General features: G+C 47.5%; 1 protein-coding gene across 1 annotated transcript in view; it reads right to left on the bottom strand.

Annotated features, from left to right (window-relative positions):
• The window catches only part of NSD1 (nuclear receptor binding SET domain protein 1), a gene marked incomplete at its 5' end in the record, with an annotated part of 52,676 nt that extends 43,604 nt beyond the window's left edge, over positions 1–9,072 (bottom strand). The window contains 2 exons of the mRNA XM_039910572.1: positions 2,438–2,573; positions 9,043–9,072. Of these exons, the coding sequence (XP_039766506.1) occupies positions 2,438–2,573; positions 9,043–9,072 (166 nt within the window). The remainder of the gene's footprint in view (positions 1–2,437; positions 2,574–9,042) is intronic.
• Positions 9,073–13,367: the final 4,295 nt, after the last annotated feature.

Here is a 13,367-nt window from a genome sequence, read left to right as displayed (position 1 = left end):
TAAGCCAGGTTGCTTCTCCAATGTGACTTTAATAATGTTACCCACAGAGGGATAGGCAGGAGTACACATGGGCCGAAGGAAACCTACGGCTTACATTAGCCCCCTCTGGCCGGGATCTGGTGGGCTGGGACCAAAAGGGCAAGGGGAAACTGGTCAAACTAGCTGAAATGCTGATCACTATACAGGAAACTCATGGGGCCCTTTCTTCCTTTTAATTCAAGATCAAACGGGCCTATTCTTGGACGTCGGAAAATCTGAGGAATGGAGCCTTAGAATGAGCCCAGAAAATACCACCACCAATTCGACCACTCTGTTTTGCTTTTTTAAGGGTATCTGTTAATCAATGGCATGTACTAAACGCTTCCTGTGTGCAGGGCACTGTAATAAGCGTCTGGGAAATTAGCTTGTGTCTACCCTAGTGATTAAAGTGGCACTCGAAGCGCAGTAAGGGCTTATCACACCCCGTAAAGATTATTACAATACGACACTGTTAAAATGTGCTTGCTACGTGCCAAGCAAGGTTCTAAGAGCTGGGGTAGATACAGAGAAGCAGCGCAGCTTAGTGGAAAGAGTCCGAGCTTGGGAATCAGAGGCCGTGGGTTCTAATCCCGGCTCTGCCACTTGTCAGCTGTGTGACTTTGGGCAAGTCCCTTAACTTCTCTGTACCTCAGTTACCTCATTTGGAAAATGGAGATTAAGACTGTGACCCTCACGTGGGACAACCTGATGCCCTTGTATCTACCCTAGCGTTTAGAACAGTGCTTGGCACACAGTAAGCACTTAACAAATACCATCATTATTATTCAGCATTGAAGCGACATGACCAAGGTCACACGGCAGGTATGTGGCGGAACTGGGATGGATGACAAGAAGAGTTTAAATTTACTGTCATAAACCCAGGCATCCTGAAAACATGTGCACTGATCTTTCTGTCTCCTTTCTGGCCATTTTCCACCAACCTCATTAAGCACTCTATAAACACCACTGATTGATTGATGGATTACAAGTTCACGATCCAAACAGCTTACAGGAAATTCTGAGGACCATCCAGATGCTTTACAGCAAAAGACTTTTTTTTTCCTTTTGCGAAGGGGAAAAATTCAGAAAAAAAATAATAATCTGGGAGTTCGTGTGCTACAATTATCATGGCGTATTCAAAATTATCCCAGGAGTTCTGGCAATGTACAGAGCTAATATTACCAGTTCTGTGTTGGAGAGGAAAAAAGAACCCTTTTAACTTCTTCATAATCAAAAATTTCCCAGACATGAAGTGGGAGATGATTAAATTATGAAAAGTTATTTGGTATTCTGACTTCCTCTGATGTGTAAGTGAAATTCAAAGACAGAGATTCAGAGCAAGGTGATTTTTCCACTGTCCGATCATCTGAGCCATAATCATGGCCTGGTGCTCCACTGCTATTTTCCTACCTGTAATTTTCCCCTACCTGTCATTTCCTTTACTGCCTGTTAGATTGACTCTAAGCTCCCAGAAGACAGGGGCTGAATCTATTATTACTCTTGTAATAACGATAATTGTGGCAGATGTTAAATGTTTACTATGTGCCAGGCCCTGAACTAAGCACTGGGGGTAGATACCACCTCTTCAGGCTGGATGCTGTCCAAGTTCCACTTCAGGTTCCCAGTCTTAATCCCCATTTTCCAGCTGAGGGAACTGAGGTCCAGAGAAGTGAAGTGATTTGTCCAAGACCACACAGCAAACGAGTGGCAGAGCCAGGATTAGAACCTGGGTCCACCTGATGCCCAGGCTCTACACACTAAGCCGTGAAACTTTAGCATCAGAAACACCACCAAAAAGCAGTCGTTGGCCAAAAAACCACAGCGACCCAAGGACCCATAATCATTCGATCAATGGCATTTATTGGCCGCTAACAGCGCTGAGCTAAGCGCTGGGGAGAGTACGATCCAACAGAATTGGCGTGCCACGCACGCCGAGTTGTCAACCTGATCCAAAAGACCCTGAGACTCGAAAGGGTCCGTTACGATCGACATGCTGAAGGGCAGCGGGGGATGGACACCTATTGTGGGCAAGGAATGTGTCTGTTTATTGTTGTATTGTCCTCCCCCAAGCGCTCAGTACAGCGCCCTGCACACAGTAAGTGCTCAATAAATGTGACTCAACGACACCCAAATCAACCCCCTGAGGCGGGTGGTTTCGCTGGGGTGCTGGCGCCAAAGGAATCGAGATTCCAGATGCCCATTTGGTCACTTAAAAGAGCCAAGACAAGCTGCAGAGAAAGAGAAGGGGGAAACGGATAGAAATACGGAAAACCAGAACTTGCTTGAGGAAATGCTGCAGGGGAAGAGACCTGGGGGACAGTTTCATCCTGAACACCTGAAAATGTCGGCCAGCCCGTGGAAGGGTGAGTGTTGCCCGTCTCAGGCTCCCATCTCAACGCGATCCACCTTGGGGTGTTACCTTTCATTTTGGAGTGAGTGCTGAGGATTGGGTCGCAACAGATTCTGCTGGGCCACCACGTCCGTCGGTTGAATTTTGCCCAGACGATATCTCCGACTTCATATTTCGGTGGAATGGGCTTTTTCTTCGACCGACACTTTGGCCAGACGAAAAAACCGGGTGGGGGGGAGAAAAACAAACAAACAAAAAACCATCAGTAAAGCACAGAGCCCTCTGAAGAAACACATCCAGTTTCTTATAAAACCACGCTCGGCAAATCAAACTCATGTGCAAAAACAAAAACCAAAGAGGCCCAGCTGCTAATCTGCTCCGCCGGAGACTCCAAAACACCGCAAAGGATATCCCCACAGCTCCCTCATCACGGTGGCGGTTCCATGAACAATGTTAGCTAAACGATGGGCTCTTCCCCCTCACCATCTTCAACGACCCTCTCTAGACTGTAAGCTCTTTGTGGGCAGGGAACGTTCAGGTTACTGTTGTACTGGACTCTCCCAAGAGCTCAGTACTGAATTTTGCACACAGTAAGCGCTCAATCACCTTGCCCCTTCCTATCTCACCTCGCTACTCTCCTACTACAACCCAGCCCGCGTGCTTCACTCCTCTAACGCCAACCTTCTCGCTGTACCTCCATCTCGTCTATCTCGCTGCCGACCCCTTGCCCACTTCCCGCCTCTGGCCTGGAACGCCCTCCTTCCTCAAATCCGACAGTGACCCTCCCCCGCTTCAAAGCCTTATTGAAGGCCCATCTCCTCCAAGAGGCCTTCCCTGACTGAGCCCCCCTTTCCACTTCTCCCACTTCTTTCTACGTCGCCCTGACTTGCTCCCTTTAGTCACACACCCCTCCCACTCCCATACCACTTACATCCATATCTGTCATTTATTTATACTGGTGTCTGTCTCCCCCTCTAGACTGTCAGCTCGCTGTGGGCAGGGAATGTGTCTGTTTATTGTTCTCATACTCTCCCAAGCGCTTAGTACAGTGCTCTGCACACAGTAAGCGCTCAATAAATACGACTAAATGAATGAAGAATCAATCAATCAATAAATGTGACTGAACGACCAGGGCTCAATCCCAGCAGCAGGAAGGGGTGGGGCGTCTTGGCCATTTTATCAGCACAGTAGTTGCGGGAACGATGAAGCCTGTCGTCGGGCTTGAAGAGAGATTTCTTGGCAGGTGCAAAGCGAGTCTGAGTCAGCTTCTTTCTTTTTTTTTCTGTGGTATTTGTTAAAGCGCTTACTCTGTGCCAGGCACTGTTCATTCATTTGGTTATATTTATTGAGCGCTTACTGTGTCCAAAGCACTGTACTGAGCACTTGGAAGAGGATAATACAACAGTAAACAGACACATCCCCTGCCCACAATGAGCTTACGCTGCTGGGGTAGATACTTAATCCCCATTTTACAGATGAGACAACTGAGGCCCAGAGAAATGACGTGATCTGCCCAATCGCAGGAAGAAATCGGAAATGGGCGATGGGATGCTTCGACCCACGCCGTTTGGGGGACACACGGCTGAGACCCGCTGTCACTTCTGCTTCGGCATCGCCTCTCCCAGGTCATATGCTTGCCGGCTGGAGGCAGGGTGGCCTAGCGGAAAAGTATGGGATCTTGGGAGCCGGGAGACCCGGATTCGAGTTGCACAACTTCTGGAACTCAGTTTCCTCATCTGGAAAACGTGGGTAAGAAACCATCCTACAAACCTCGTAGGCCGTGAGCCCTGCGTGGCCCAGAGACTGTACCTGCTCTGCTTTTCTTGCCTCTAACCCGGAGCTCAGCACATAGTGAGCACTTGGTAAATGCCATAATAATTGTTCTCATTATTCCCTGGCTGAAAATTCCCCAAAAGAGAAATGAAGTCACATTTGGCCTAGTAACAACTCTGAAAAATTGTCAAACTTGGTTATAACATCCAACACTTTTTTTAATAGTGTTTATTAAGTGCTGAGTGCCAAGCACTGTTCTAAGTACTGAGGTGGACAGTCTCTGTCCCACACAGGGGCCACAGGCTATAGGGCAATGGGGAACAGATGGGGAAACTGAGGCCCAGAGAAGTCAAGTAACTTGCTCAAGGTCACCCAGTGGGCAGGTGGCAGAGCCGTATGGAGAGAATGAATTTTCAATGGGTATTTTGGTGGTGAGGAACTGTAAATCCACTGCCCTGGCAATGAATGTGATAACACTGACTCCCAATACATACATACTGAGTCCAATTCTCTCCTACATACTAGTCCAACTCTCTCCTGAGCATCTTTCCCCGCAGAGCTTAGAACGGTGCTCTTCACAGGGTAACCAATCCCTTAATAAGCCGTGTGAGAAGCAGCGTGGCTTAGTGGAAAGAGGCCAGGCTTGGGAGTCAGAGGTCATGGGTTCTATTCCTGGCTCTGCCACTTGTCAACTGTGTGACTTCGGGCAAGTCACTTAACTTCTTTGGGCCTCAGTTACCTCATCGGTAAAATGGGGATTAATAATAATGTTGGTATTTGTTAAGCGCTTACTATGTGCCGAGCACTGTTCTAAGCGCTGGGGTAGACATAGGGGAATCAGGTTGTCCCACGTGGGGCTCACAGTCTTAATCCCCATTTTACAGATGAGGGAACTGAGGCACAGAGAAGTTAAGTGACTTGCCCACAGTCACACAGCCGACAAGTGGCAGAGCTGGGATTCGAACTCATGAGCCCTGACTCCAAAGCCCATGCTCTTTCCACTGAGCCACGCTGCTTCTCCAAGATTAAGACTGTGGGCCCCACGTGGGACAACCTGATGACCTTGTATCAACCCCAGCGCTTAGAATACTACTTGGCACATAGTAAATGCTCAACAAATACCATTATTATTATTAATAAACCTATTGTCTTGGAGCTATTTTCATCCTTCACCTATAGTGCTGCTCAAACCATATCCATTAATTCCCTCATCTGTATTTATTGAACACTTGCTGTGTGCAAAGCACTGTACTAACTGCTTGGAAGAGTACAATATAGTAACTGTGGTAGGCACTTACTACATGCAAAATACCATACTAGACACTGGGGTAGATAAGATAAGCGGGTCAAGCACGGCCTCTACCCAACACGGGGTTCACAATCTAATAGGTGGGAGAACAGGATTTGAATCTCCATTCTACAGATGAGAGCACTGAGGCTGAGAGGTGAAATGACCTGCCCACGGCCACAGTGTGGAAAAGTGGCAGAGCGGGATTCGAACCCCGTTCCCCTGACTCTCGGGCCCCGGCTCTTTCTGCTCCCTCCTTCTTTCTTTCCACTAGGCCATGCTGCTTCTCCGTACCCGAGTCTCTTAAATGGGAAAAATCGGGTCCGCCTGCCATCTCGTGCCCTCTTCCGAGCGACAGCCGTTACCTCCGGCGTCCCTCTCGCTGCCCTGGCTCGAGGCCCCAAGGAGCCCAAGTAGGGGCTCCCTGAAGAGGGGGCTACCAGGCCTTCACCGCTGCCCCATTTCACCCAGGACTCACCCCAAACTGGGTCTTTGGACTTTAAAACCTGCAACTCACCTGGTTCTGTCAATTATTCTGTATCTTGAAAAGTTTTTACAACTAAGGCTTGCCTTTCCTGGGCAGAGAGAAAGCTAGAGGGGATGGGGGCGGGATAAAAAAAAAAAAAAAAAAAGCAGCTTGCCGTTCCAGAGTTCTTATTTACTTAAAAGGCCTTAGCTGTTCTCTCGCCTCGAAAAGGACAGAACTCGATTTTCTAAGGTCCTCAGTGCACCCCACTTTTCCTGGAGAGCAGGGCGGCCTATCGATCAAAGACTAGGGGGATGGCTCTCCAGAACCGGATTTTGGGATGGGCAACGGTCCACTCTGGTGACAGGGGCCTTAATGATGCATAAATGAATCGCTCGACACCCCTTTAGAAAAATTCTCCTTATCTTTGCAACCTGAGAAGAGACCTTGGGAGTTGAGCATGTAATAACAACTGTGGGATTTGTTAAGCCCTTGGTGTCAAGCCGTAGTTTGAAGCACTAGGGAAGAGACAAGATAATCAGGATGGACATGGTCCCTGTCCCACGTATCAATCGCCCAGCACCCCTTTAGAAAAACCCTATCTTTGCAACTTGGGAGGAGGCTTAGGGAACTCGGAACTAGAGATTAATAATAGTTGTGGTATTTGTTAAGTGCTTCCTATGTGCCAAGCACTGTTCTAAGAACTAGGGAAGAGGCAGGATAATCAGGCTGGATATAGTCCCAGTCCAGGTATCAACCGCCTGGCACCTCTTTAGAAAAACTCTCTTTATCTTTGCAACTTGAGAGGAGGCCTAAGGAGTTGAGCCTGTAATAATAATAGCTGTATGTGTTAAGTGCTAACTATGTGTCAAGCACTGTTCTCACAGGCTAGGGAAGAGACAAAACAATCAAGTTGGACACAGTCCCAGTCTCACATGGGGCTCACAGTCTAAGTAGAAGGGAGTAGCATTTAATCCCCATTTTACAGCCGAGGTAACTGAGGCCCAGAGAAGCAAAGCACCTTTCCCAAGTTCCCCCAACAGACAAGTGGCGGAGCTGGGATTAGAACCCAGGTCCTCTGATTCCCAGGCCCGGGTTCTTTCCACCGGGCCCATGCTGCAAGGTGGGTTTTACCATCACGGCTACGTTTCAAAGTGTGACTGGGCCATTCTTCAGGCCAACAGGGGAGGGGAGAGGAGAGAAGGCTAATATTAGCCTCTGCAGTGGCACGGACCCTCTCCTGATGGGAGAGATTTGTGAGAAGCCATTCCAGATTACTGGCTCTCTCTTGGGGTTTTCCTAGGAGTTGGCACAAAAGTCTTTCTTGTTCCTCTGAAGATCCAGAACCTAGACTGGAAGACAGGGTTCGTGTCTGTACCCTCTACTGGACTCTCCCAAGCATTTAGTACAGTTCATTCATTCAGTAGTTTTTATTGAGCGCTGTGTGCAGAGCACTGTTCTAAGTGCTTGGGAAGTACAATTCAGCAACAAATAGTACAATTCAGCAACAAGCAGATCGGAAGCTCTTTAAGGGAAGGGACGTGTCACTTTTTTACTTTCCCAAGTGCTTAGTACAGTGCTCTGCACACAGGAGGCTGGAAGCTCTCTGAGGGCAGGGATCGTTTCTACTACTTCTATTAGACTCCCTGAAGCACTCAGTTGAGTGCTCTGCTTATAGTAGGCACTCAATAAGTACTCCTGATTGTCTCCCCTACTAAATTCTAAGCCTTGAATACTAATTCTTGAGTACAGGGAGTCTACTTACTCTATTAAACTTACTCAAACCAGTCAGTCAATCATATTTTTTGAGCACTTACTGTGTGCAGAGCACTATACTAAGCGCTTGGGGGAGTATAATATAACAACAGCCCCAGATAAGCGCTTAAACACTATTGACTGGATACAAACTGCCACTCTAGATATTCCTAGTATTATTATTGTTGTTGTTGTTCAGAACACCAGTTACTCATGTAGGACCCAGAGATGAAGACTAAAATGCGCTCAGTACCTAAATTTACGTCTGGGTTCTCACCGAATAGTTATTTCCCCCTAAACACCAACTGGCCCTCCATTTTCAACTGACATCTGAAGCCCTCTAAACCACTGTAAGTAGCAAAAGAGATCCTCCTGTTCATGAGAAAAAAGGGAAGCTGCTAACAGAAACCAGAAGCGGGATCCTAGTGAAGAGAAAAAGTCTCCTCTGAACTTTTAACTCTATAACTTTGTTAACTACATATAATAATAACAATAATAATAATGAGGGTACTTGTTAAGCATTTACTATGCGCCAGGCACATAGCTTGCATCCAACACAGTGCTTAGTACAGATCCTGGAACATAGTAAGTGCTTAACAAATACCACAATCATTAAAATACACTCCCAAGTACTTAGTACAGAGCTCTGGGAACAGACAGCATTCAATAAATACCACTGATTGATTAAAGCCAGTGGGCAGAAGCTGCAGCTGAGAGGAACGAAGCTGAGAGCCATTGGAGGTTTGCAAGGTGTGGAGTGATGTGAGTACAATCTTGTTTAAAACAGATGATCTGGGCAGCAAAGTCTGGAGTGGGGAGAGGGTGGAGGCAGGGAGGCCAGCAAAGAGGCCAGGGCGGCAGTCAAGCTGCCACTGAGACGGAGAGGAAAGGGGTGGATTCTAGACGGATTGTGGGGAAAGGGCCTGGGCCTGGGACTCAGAGGACCTGGATTCTAGTGCCGGCTCGGTCACCTGCCTGTTGTTTGACCCTGGACAGGTCACTTCACTTCTCCGGGCCTTGGTTTCATCGCCTGTAAAATGGGGATGAAATACCCACCCTCCTTCCTACTTACACTGGGACAGGGACCGTGTCCAACTTCACTATCTTTTAATCTAGCCCGGTGCTGAGAACAAAGCTTGGCACAAAATAAATGCTTCACAAGGACCATTAAAAAAATAAAATGAAAAAGAACCGTCAGGATTTGGCACCAGACTGAATTTGGGGTTTAAACAGAAGCACCTAATACAGTGCCCGGAACATAGTAAGCGCTTCACAAATATCACAATTCTTCTTCTTCTTCGGAATCAGCTTTCTGCAGAGAGGTGGCAGCTCGAGTCCTGGAAGCGGATGAACCCCAAATCTAACAGTCAATTGTATTTATTGAGTGCTTACTGTGTGCAGAGCCTTGGACGGAGCGCTGGAGAGAGGACAGTACAACACAGTTGGTGGAGCCATTCCCTGCCCACAACGATTTACAGTCTAGAGGACGAGAAAAACAGGAATATGAATCAGTAAATTACAGATACGGACTTAATACATGCTGTGGGGCTGAGGGAGGGGGAATAAAAGGGAGCAAATCAGTGCGCTGCAGAAGGGAGTGGGAGAAGAGGAAATGAGGGTTTAGCCTGGCGATGGGGGCGTTCCATGTGCCTGGGAGCTAATCAAGTGTCACGCTTCCATCTGCGCTGCTTCTGGTCACTTTGAATTCTGTGAGCTGGTCTTTGAGAGGAGCCCTTTGCGCCTGAGGGGAAAAGGGTCAGTAAAAGAATGCCCTTAAAAATACCAAATTTCCACTGTCCCGGCTTCGTGGGTCACAGGAAGTGTGGCCAAGGCATGAGAGTTCTGGACTCCTGACCTAATTGATTTCTCTCCACATTTTTAACTCCCTTTCATATTATCCAGCCCCTCTGGCATTCTAAGCAAAACACACAGACGAACAAACCCACACAGACACACCCCCCCACACAGTTAGATTTCCTTTTCAACTTTCAATCGCCACCCGACTGAAGTTTGGATGAACACCCTGGACGTGTCTGAGGAATTTGGCTGTGTTCAAAAGTGTCTGGAAACCGCCAACAGTGGCTCTTTTTGAGTAGGTTTTCGAGAAAGCCCGGTGGTGTGGAACTAGCCAGAGAGGTCTGTGGGTTTGGCCGGGGTTCGACTTCCACCACCAACATCCCGGGGTCTTCCTCTGGACCCCAGGGACCGAGTCTCCAGCCAAGTTCACCCTGAGAACTCTCGCAAAGCCAGACTCTCATAAGATGAGACAACGGAGAGACAGAGGATGTTACTCGACCCTGTTAAGCATTTTGGTTCTCACCACAGCACTTATGTCCATATCTTTTTTTTTTAATGGGATTTGTTAAGTACATACTATGTGCTAGGCACTATACTAAACATTGGGGCAGATAATAATAGTAATAATAACAATGGAATTTATTAAGCACTTGCTACATTAAGCGCTGCCCTAACTAATTTAGACACAGTCCGTCCCACTTGAGGCTCACAGTCCTCATCCCCATTTTACAGAGAAGGGAAGTGAGGCACAGAGAAATAAAGGCATACGGGAAGCAACATGGCTTAGTGAATGGAGCCCGGGCCTTGGAGTCAGAAGGACCTGGGTTCTAATCCTGGCTCTGCCACCTGTCTGCTGTGGGACCTTGGACTAGTCACTTCACTTCTCTGGACCTCAGTTACCTCATCTGTAAAATGTGGATTGAGACTGTGAGCCCCGTGAGACAGGGACTTTGTCCAACTTAATCAGCTTGTATCAACCCCTCGGCTTAGTACAGTGTCTGGCACATAGCGAGCACTTAAACACCACAATTATTATTATTGACTTGTCCAAGGTCAGGCAGTAGACAAGTGGCAGAGCGGCATTAGAACTCGGGTCTCCTGACTCCCAGGCCCAGGCTCCAGCCACTAGGTCACAATGCTTTTCTATCTTTAAAGAGAAAATAGTTGAGTATGTCATTATATTCTATTTCCACCTCTGTCTCCCCCTGTAGACTGTCCAATCCTTGTGGGCCGGGATCGCGTTGGCTAACGAACTCTAATACACTGTACTTTCCCCAAACCTTAGTCCACTGCTCTGCACACAGTATACGCTCAATGAATGCCACTGACTGATTCGACCAGTTAGGGTTCAATGCTTGAAAAGCGTGATCGATACACTGGGCCTGCTTAAGGGAGTAAGCTCGTGTGGGCAGGGAATGTGTGTTTTTTGATAAACTGTATGCTCCCAAGCGCTTAGTACAATGCTTTGCACACAGTAAGTGCTCAATAAATACGAATGAATTTCAGGAGTACACCAAAGGGGTGTCTTTAAGGCTTGGAATTCAGCTCTGAAGGCACGCTGCTTCCCCCTGCTGATTTCCTTCCTTTTTTGGTTTGGTTATTTTGGTGCGGTATTTCCTAAGCTCTTACTACATGACAGGCACTGTACTAAGCACTGGGATAGACAAGCTAATCAGGCTGGACACAGTCCCTCTCCCAAATGGGGCTCACAGTCTTCATCCCCATTTTCCAGAGGAGGAAACTGCTCTGTCCATACCAAACTTTATGGTCTGAAACAGGCACAGAAGGAGCCTCTTCCTTCCTCCCCACATTAAGGGATCAATAATACAGTGAGCGACAGCTGTCCGCAGGGAACTATATTCAAATGGGGTTGACAATAGGAGAAGCAGCAGGGCCTAGTGGGAAGAGTCTGGCCCTTGGAGTCAGAGGGCCTGGGTTCTAATCCCAGCTCTGTCAACTGCTTGCTGTGTGACCTTGGGCCAGTTGCTTTGCTTCTTTGGGCCTCAGTTTCCTCAACTGCAAAATGCGAATTCAATCCCTGTTCTCCCTCCTACTTAGACTGTGAGCCCCATGCGGGGCAAACTCTCTGATTCAATTGGCCTGTACCTACCCTAGAGTTTAGAATGGTGTTGACACAAAGCTTAAATAGCATTAAAAAAAAATCTGATAGTGAACACTGGAGAACTTGAGGGGACGGGGCACTGGGAAGTTAATGTGCCTAGTAGACAGAGCACAGACCCGGGAGTAAGGAGGACCTGTGTTCTAATTCTAGCTCCACCCCTTGTCTGCTGGGTGACTTTTGCCACGTCATTTCACTTGGCCTCAGTTCCCTCATCTGGAAAATGGGGACTACGACTGTGAGTCCCATGAGGGGCATGGACTGTGTCCAACCTGATGAACTTGTACCTCACCCAGCGCTGAAAACAGTGTCTGGCACAGAGTGGTGGTTTAACAAATGCCATTTAAAAAAAAAAAACAAAGCCAAGAGTCTGAGGCCCTGGGGGAAGGGAGGAGAAAACTAAACCAAGAACTGGGTTCCCCTGGTTGGTTTTACATAATTATCTCAACTTGTTGATTTTTGGGTGTTTACCCCCATTTAGACTGTGATGGGAAGGGGAATGCAGCCTAATCTGTTTACCTCTTAATTACCCCAGTCTTTCCCACCTTGCTTCAGCATAGAGTAAATCCTCAATAAACAGTCAGAAAGGAAGGCCTGGCACGCTTGCTCCTCTAATGCCAACCTTCTCATCCTACCTATCTCCCCTCCGAACTCTCTCGCCCACATCCTGCTACTGGCCCAATGAGATGTACATCACCTTGATTCTATTTATTGCTATTGTTTTAATGAGATGTACATCCCCTTGATTCTACTTATTGCTATTGTTTTTGTCTGTCTGTCTCCCCCGATTAGACTGTAAGCCCGTCAATGGGTAGGGACTGTATCTGTTACCGATTTGTACATTCCAAGTGCTTAGTACAGTGCTCTGCACATAGTAAGCACTCAATAAATACTATTGAATGAATGAATGGCCTGGAATGCCCTCATATGACAGACCATAACTCTCCCCCGACTTCAGTCATATTAAAGGCCTAACTCTTCCAAAAGACCTTCCCTGCCTAAGCCCTCCTCTCCTCTTCTCCCACCCCCTTCTGCGTCGCCCTGACTTGTTCTCCTTATTCATATCCCCCTCCCAGCCCCACGCCAATGTCCAGATCTGTAATTTTATGTATTTCTATTACTGCATGTCTCCCCCTCTAGACTGGAAGCTCGTTAAGAGCAGGGAATGGGTTTATTGTTCTCTTGTACTCTCCCAAGTGCTTAGTACAGTACTCTGCACACAATAAGTGCTCAATAAATACGATTGGCTGACTGGCCAAAGCCTGCGTTCAGGGAGATTTGTGGTTATGCTTAATGCACCAGACATTGCAACAACCACTTCCTCAGATTGTATTTTCCCTAACCCGCCTATTTTATTGTCTGTGTCCCATCATCGGCGAGAGAACAGTGAGGCCTAGTGGATAAAGCACAGGCCTGGGAGTCACAAGGGTCCGAGTTCTAATCCCGGCTCCACTCCTTGTCTTCTGGGTGATCTACGGCACGTCGTTCCTCTGGGCCTCTTTACCTCATCTGTAAAATGGGGATTTAGACTGTGAGCCCAATATGGGACAGGGACTACACTTATCTGATTTGCCTGGCCCATAGAAAGCATTTAACAAATACCACAACTATTATTATTTTGTGAGCACTTTCTGTGTGCAGAGCACGGTACTAAGTGCTTGGGAGGGTATAATACAACAGAGCTGGTAGACAGGTTCCCTGGCCACAACGAGTTTACAGTCTAGGGGGGGACAGACAAGAATATAAACCATTTTATAGTTATAGAATTGATAGATATGTATGGAAGTGCTGTGGGGCTGAG

The sequence above is a fragment of the Ornithorhynchus anatinus genome, chromosome X2, assembly GCF_004115215.2.
Source record: "Ornithorhynchus anatinus isolate Pmale09 chromosome X2, mOrnAna1.pri.v4, whole genome shotgun sequence".
Classification (NCBI taxonomy): domain Eukaryota; kingdom Metazoa; phylum Chordata; class Mammalia; order Monotremata; family Ornithorhynchidae; genus Ornithorhynchus; species Ornithorhynchus anatinus.
The sequence above is the reverse complement of the archived record's forward strand: the minus strand, read 5'-3'. Positions and strand labels throughout refer to the sequence as shown.